General features: G+C 47.9%; 1 protein-coding gene across 1 annotated transcript in view; it reads right to left on the reverse strand.

Moving 5' to 3' along the window:
• The window catches only part of tbc1d32 (TBC1 domain family, member 32), a gene marked incomplete at both ends in the record, with an annotated part of 78,331 nt that overhangs the window by 27,224 nt on the left and 43,607 nt on the right, over positions 1-7,500 (reverse strand). Inside the window, 4 exons of the mRNA XM_080527427.1 lie at positions 3,251-3,367; positions 3,605-3,713; positions 4,180-4,288; positions 5,539-5,661. Coding sequence (XP_080383553.1) covers positions 3,251-3,367; positions 3,605-3,713; positions 4,180-4,288; positions 5,539-5,661 — 458 coding nt within the window. The remainder of the gene's footprint in view (positions 1-3,250; positions 3,368-3,604; positions 3,714-4,179; positions 4,289-5,538; positions 5,662-7,500) is intronic.

A 7,500-nucleotide genomic window follows, 5' to 3' on the forward strand; every position in this document is an offset into this window, starting at 1 on the left:
TCCTAAAATAGTTAATAACCTAGTTATTGCCTCATAACATAGTTAATAACCTAGTTATTACCTCCTAATATAGTTAATAACCTAGTTATTACCTCCTAACATGGTTAATAACCTAGTTATTACCTCCTAACATAGTTAATAACCTAGTTATTACCTCCTAACATGGTTAATAACCTAGTTATTACCTCCTAACATGGTTAATAACCTAGTTACCTCCTAACATAGTTAATAACCTAGTTATTACTTCTAACATAGTTAATAACCTAGTTATTACCTCCTAACAAGGTTAATAACCTAGTTATTACCTCCTAACATGGTTAATAACCTAGTTATTACCTCCTAACATGGTTAATAACCTAGTTACCTCCTAACATAGTTAATAACCTAGTTATTACCTCCTAACATGGTTAATAACCTAGTTATTACCTCCTAACATTGTTAATAACCTAGTTATTACCTCCTAACATAGTTAATAACCTAGTTATTACCTCTAACATAGTTAATAACATAGTTATTACCTCCTAACATTGTTAATAACCTAGTTATTACCTCCTAACATAGTTAATAACATAGTTATTACCTCCTAACATAGTTAATAACATAGTTATTACCTCCTAACATAGTTAATAACCTAGTTATTACCTCCTAACATGGTTAATAACCTAGTTATTACCTCCTAACATAGTTAATAACCTAGTTATTACCTCCTAACATAGTTAATAACATAGTTATTACCTCCTAACATAGTTAATAACCTAGTTATTACCTCCTAACATAGTTAATAACATAGTTATTACCTCTAACATAGTTCTTCTTCGGCGTATGGGTTGTTGTTTTCCTCTCCACTCCACCAGGCTCGGGGCCGAGGGGCTACCCTTTTACCACCCCGAGACCTGGTTGAGGGGCTCAGCGGGGCTACATTTCTGGACACCCCTCCAGAAGCCACGTCATCGTCTCGTCATCTAATACCGACAGACCATGCATCCCGTTGGGTGGGTGGTACACCGGGCAATCCAGGATAACATGATCTGCGGTTTGGTCCTCTGCGCCACACTCGCACGACGCATTTGGGGCCAAGCCCCATCTGTGCATTGATGAGCGGTAACGGCCGACGGCGGTCCGGAGACGATTGAGCCTCACCCAGGATAGCCTTGGCAAGTCCATCCCGAGGGGCTCAGGGCCGGCGACTGGGATGTGGTCGCGGAGTTTGGAGGTGTTTGCCTCATAGTTATTACCTCCTAGCATAGTTAATAACCTAGTTACCTCCTAACCTAGTTATTACCTCCTAACATAGTTAATAACCTAGTTATTACCTCTAACATAGTTAATAACCTAGTTATTACCTCCTAACATAGTTAATAACCTAGTTACCTCCTAACCTAGTTATTACCTCCTAACATAGTTATTACCTACTAGTTAATAACCTAGTTAGTATCTCCTAACATAGTTAATAACCTAGTTATTACCTCCTAACATAGTTAATAACCTAGTTATTACCTCCTAACATAGTTAATAACCTAGTTCTTACTTCCTCTCTACAACCTAGTTATGTTGTTACTAACTAACTGATTATCCAAACAACCCCCCCCCGCCCCACTGTCCTACATGTGTAATGGTCAGCCCCTGTTTAAAGATCCCTCCATATTATGAACAACTCACTTGTTCAGTGCTCGTGCTGTACATGTCCCTGATGACCCTGCTAACACAGACACTGTGAAATAAAGCAATTACATTTCCAACAACCATTCAGGTTCTCCGTGTCTCTGCTGCAGCAGCACCACTGGGTCTCGTGGTCTGCTGCTGTGTTGAACATCGCCCCCTCCGTGTTCACCGGTCCGCTACATTCCAACACAACATCCAATCGTTTCAATTTCAATTAGTTTTGGATTCCTTGTTTTGTGGGGGAACATGTTCGATGTTTGGTTTTTAATTTTACTCCCCAGGGACCCGTGTGTTCTTTCGACGTGCTGCCACACAGCGAATCTCCCCTCTCTCTCCCCCCTCCGTTCTCTCTCCCCCCTCCTCTCTCTCCCCCCTCTCCTCTCTCTCCCCCCTCCCCTCTCTCTCCCCCCTCCTCTCTCTCCCCCCTCCCCTCTGTCTCCCCCCTCCGTTTCTCCCCCCACTCCCCTCTCTTCCCCTCCCCTCTCTCTCCCCCCTCCCTTCTCTCTCCCCACTCCCCTCTCTCTCCCCACTCCCTTCTCTCTCCCCCCTCCGTTCTCTCCCCCCACTCCCCTCTCTCCCCCTCCCCTCTCTCTCCCCCCTCCCTTCTCTCTTCCCACTCTCCTCTCTCTCCCCCCTCCCCTCTCTCTCCCCACTCCCCTCTCTCCCCCCTCCCCTCTCTCCCCACTCCCTTCACTCTCCCCCCTCCCCTCTCTCTCCCCCCTCCCCTCTCTCTCCCCACTCCCGTCTCTCCTCTCTCCCCACTCCCTTCTCTCTCCCCCCTCCCCTCTCTCTCCCCACTCCCCCATCTCCCCCCCCTCTCTCCCCCCTCCCCTCTCTCTCCCCACTCCCCTCTCTCTCCCCACTCCCCTCTCTCTCCCCACTCCCCTCTCTCCCCCCTCCCCTCTGTCTTCCCCCTCCCCTCTCTCTCCCCCCTCCCCCCTCTCTCTCCCCCCTCCCCTCCCCTCTCTCCCCCGCAGAAAGCCACTGATGATTTCCCTATACCCGTGGAACTTCCCTTTGTATTGGTGAGTGCATACAAACTACTCATGTATTAAATAAAAATCATTCCTAACCTTTTGTATAGTTGTATATATCGCAATAACAAATGTACGGTTGTCACAGAATCCCCTGGCACGCCTGGACTAGCCTCACGGCAGGGCCGTCTGGGAGCCCCTGCCTACTGGATATTAAAAATAAAAACATTGTTCTTTCTTCTTCTTTCTAACGTCGTGACTGCCAGCGGCCCCTGGCCTGAGCACAGATTACTTTTCTTAATGCGAAGACTAATGGACAGATGATTCACTTACTTAGACAAATGAATTTGTGTCGTGAGTGGCTTTGAATATAAAAGGCGTCGTCTGCTAAATGCCAGAGATGTAAATGTAAATGTCTGAGGTTACTGAGGAGAAAGAATAACATCTTAATAACGTCTCGTCTCTCGGCGGTAAACAATGAGTCATGCAGTGATTGGTCAGACTCATCGCATCGCATCGCGACCCCGTGACGAACCCGACCGAGCTGTGACGCCTCCTCCCCTCAGTTTCCATGACGACGTAAGGTTTGGGGGACGGGGGGGGGGGTCACCTACCGGTTCCCGTGATGACGCAGGGCTCGGTGGCCAGCGCTCGGCGGTACTGAACCCTGCAGGCCTCCATCCACCCCTCCTCTCTGTCTGAGGACGCCAGGAACACACCCAGCTCTGACCCTGCACACACACACACACATATATATATACACACACACACACACACACACACATATACACACACACACACACACATATACACATGTACGCACGCACACACACACACACACACACACACACACACACACACACACACACACACACACACACACACTCCAGTTACCAATGACCACAGGTAATTTGACTGATTGACTGATTGACTGATTGATTGGTTGGTTGGTTCGGGGCCAGTCGTACCGTGTGTGCCGGCGGTGTGGGGGAGGTCCGGGGGGCCCAGGGGGGCCAGCAGGTAGGCGCTGGGCGGAGGGCAGGAGGAGAACATGGGCCAGGGGTACGGGTCAGGACCCTGCAGGGGGGGGGGGACCCTTAACACACCTGGCAGCTGTGTGTGTGTGTGTGTGTGCGTGTGTGTGTATGTGTGTGTGTGTGTGTGTGTGTGTGTGCGTGCGTGTGCGTGTGCATGATCGTGTGTGTGTCTGTCTGTGTGTGTGTGATTGTGTGTGAGAGTGTGTGTGTGTGTGAGTGTGCGTGCATGAGCGTGCGCGTGTGTATGCGAGCGTGAGCATGTGCATGAGTGTGTGTGTGTGTGTGTGTGTGTGCGTGTGTGAGCGTGAGCGTGTGTGTGTATGTGTGTGTGTGTGTGTGTGTGTGTGTGTGAGCGTGTGTGTGTGTGTGTGAGTGTGTGTGTGTGAGCGTGTGTGTGTGTGTGTGTATGTCTGTGTATGTGTGTGTGTGTGTGTGTGTGTGTATGTGTGTGCGTGTGTGTGTGTGTGTGTGTGTGTGTGTGTGTGTGTGTGTGTGTGTGTGCTGACCTTCTGCAGGTCCCTGGGGGGTAGCCTCCTCTCTGACGGTCCTCCAATCACAGTCATCCTTACTAGGACGTGGTTCCTCTCCACAGACAGGCCGTCGATGATGAACGCTCTGGCGAGGCACGTTTAGATGTATAAGGAAGCAATTTACCATGAGAGGAAGGGGGTTGTGGACTCATTTACCACTGGTACAGGGTTGTGAAAGGGGAAAACCCTGTACAGTGGTAAATGAGTCCACAACCCCCACCCTCGAATGGTAAATTGCTTTTCTACAACAGCCACCACATAATATAACAAATAAATACACAGTTGTAACATTAAATTCATGTATTTTCGAATCATTAATCGTTTCAGAATACATATATCCTTCCGCCACAGAATATAGTCCCGTGAACGAGATCAACCATTGCATTGTAGGTCAGCACAGGTGTTCTTAATCAGATTGATTGGGAGGGGCGCATTGATACTGGAAATGCGGTCTGAACTGTGGGTTGTTGAGATATTTGTTGTTGAGGGGAGAAGAGGTGAGGAGGAGAGGAGAGGAGGAGAGGAAAGGAGGGGAGGGGAGGACAAGGACAAGGACCCAACACGGCATAGTTTGAGACAGATCTATATATATATATATATATATATATATATAGATTTTTATAATAGGAATTATTCGCTCACAGACAACAATTAAAAAGAGAGGCTTGTGTGGCGGAATAATTTACTTTTGTAACTGAATTCACAGGAGACACTGAGTCAGACTGTCCTGGGCAGAATCAACACATTGACGACACAGTCTAGTAGACACTGAAAAGTGCTCAAGGATTCAACATTTGCTAGACAACAGATACATTTCAATGACAAACTTTGACAAACAAATTCACAAACTTTCAAGGATTTCAAGGACCCGTGGGAACCCTGGCTTCCCACCCCCCCCTCTCCTTCCCCTCCCTCCTTTCACCCACCTCTCCCTCCTCCCTCCCTCCCTCCCCCCCACCACTCCCTCCTCCACCCTCCCTCCCTCCTCCCTCGCTCCCCCCTCCTCCCTCCCCTCCCTCTTTCCCCCACCTCTCCCTCCTTCCCCCCACCTCTCCCTCCTCCCTCCCTTACCCCCACCTCTCCCTCCTCCCTCCCCTCCCTCCTTCCCCCCCACCTCTCCCTCCTCCCTCCCTTCCCCCCACCTCTCCCTCCTTCCCCCCACCTCTCCCTCCTCCCTCCCCTCCCTCCTTCCCCCCCACCTCTCCTTCCCCCCCACCTCTCCCTCCCCTCCCTCCTTCCCCCCACCCTCCTCCCTCCCTCCTTCCTTCCTTCCTCCCTCCCGCCCCTCCCTCCTTCCACCCACCTCTCCCTCCCTCCCTCCCTCCCCTCTCTTACCCTCCAGGGTCAGCCGGGTCAGGGACGTTGTCCTTCTGACATTGCAGCAGCATGGTGGAGATGTGGTACTGACTCTCCAACAGAAGCAGGGAGTCCAGGTTACACACCATCACACTCAGCAGCCTACACACACACACACACACACACACACACACACACACACACACACACACACACACACAGAGAGCTTCAATTGTATTTACTTTTTTCAAAGTTGAAGTACCCCTAAAAAAACTCCCCTAAGAAAACAACATGTGTTAATGTGTGTGTGTGGTTATGAGTTGTGTTAAGGTGTGTGGTTGTGAGTTGTGTTCAGGTGTGTGGTTTGGTTTGATGTTTATTGGGAGAAGAAGGGACAGTGCAAGTTAATGAACAAACTCCAGGTATTACAATGTATTACCAGAAAGCTTGTAAACAAGACAGATTATAAAACAAGCCTTGGCCAAAGGCAATCCATAGTTGCTGAAGACCAATCTCTTGCAGGGGTGGCAGAACACTGACTGACGAGAACGTCAGTGTCATTGGCTTTGATGAGGATGCTTTTGCAGCCCTCCTCTACTGCCTGCCTGGCATGCACAAATATCTGAGTGTCAGCTTCCTCATGAGGTCCCCACTGTCTTCCTGGAAGGGATTGCCCATATGAGTCCTGACATGGGAGAGTTTATTGGCTCTCTCAAGGAACACGTTTTGAGCTTGTGGAGTCTGTTCATGGTGGCTGGCATGTTCACTTGTCTCTTTGGCTGCAGATGCTGCCTCATACTGTGTGACTAAAGCCCGGTACACACATAAAGATAATCTGGCCGATTTTGGCCCGATTTTGGCCCTTCCGACCAAGGACAGCAAACGCCCGATTATCGGATGGCTCTAAAGATTATCCTACAAGATTATCCTGTTGTGTGAGGAGTGTTAAGAGTCAAGTGGTTTAAGGAAAAAGAAAACGTTTGAAAAAACCCTCTATAAAGGTATTTGAGACGCCGCTGTCGGAGCGTACAACCACTTCACTTGAGCTCAGTTAAAGGGATTGGCCTTGTTTTGAAATATAATCGTTCTTGGGTTAGGGTTAGCATTAGGGTTCTAATAAGACTTTAAATATTGTGTATATGTCGTTTTTATTTTTCCATTTCAGCCATTCATCTTCTTAATTTTTATAACATCCCAACATGCTGATAGAACATCGACATGGTAGAAACACATAACTACACATAAGATGATCACACAGACCCAAGCACGAACACATCCCAAAACAAAAGCATTTACAAAAGTCTCCCTTACCGGTAGCCTCCGGCAAACTAGAATAGTGAATCCAATCCACAAATGATACATAATTAATGTAATTAAATTGTTGTTTATTATATCGAGAGGGGACTTTAAAACATAAAGTTTCGTGTTGTGAAAAAAACGAGTCTGCGAGTGGTTTAGCCCTAGGCTGCGTTCGTAAATTCGCTCTGTAAATCCCTAGTAGGGAGGTGAGTGAGGCACTCTGTAGGGTGGTTAACACTCTGTGTAGGGAGGAGAGTGTAGTACCCTCAGGGTTCCTACAAGTTTCAACAAGTCAAGTTTAAGACCTTTTTAGACCTTTTTTAGACCTCTTTGAATAGGTCCGTTTTAGACCTATTCGCGACACCATGTGATAGCTTTTTGTCATCCTCGAGGTGATGAAATTAGGGATTTCACTGCCATACAGACAAAAAAGGAAGCGAATCTGCATTTTTTTGCTTCCAGCTTGATTAATTTCCGCGTAAATAGATGTGGTCGGACTGATTTCCTTGCAGGATCTCATTTTTAAAACCTAGCACCTAATTATTAGGCTGAATAACTGAAATGTAAGACCTTTTAAGGCCTTGTAAATCGGATTGCTGGATTTTAGACTGTAAAGGCCAATGCACACGGCGTGCGATTTTGTCGCACGACAACATTCGATTCTCAATTCACACCACCGAAGTGTGTGGGTGTGAATGGAGA

The sequence above is a fragment of the Nansenia antarctica genome, assembly GCF_963989245.1.
Source record: "Nansenia antarctica genome assembly, chromosome: 3".
Taxonomy (NCBI): domain Eukaryota; kingdom Metazoa; phylum Chordata; class Actinopteri; order Argentiniformes; family Microstomatidae; genus Nansenia; species Nansenia antarctica.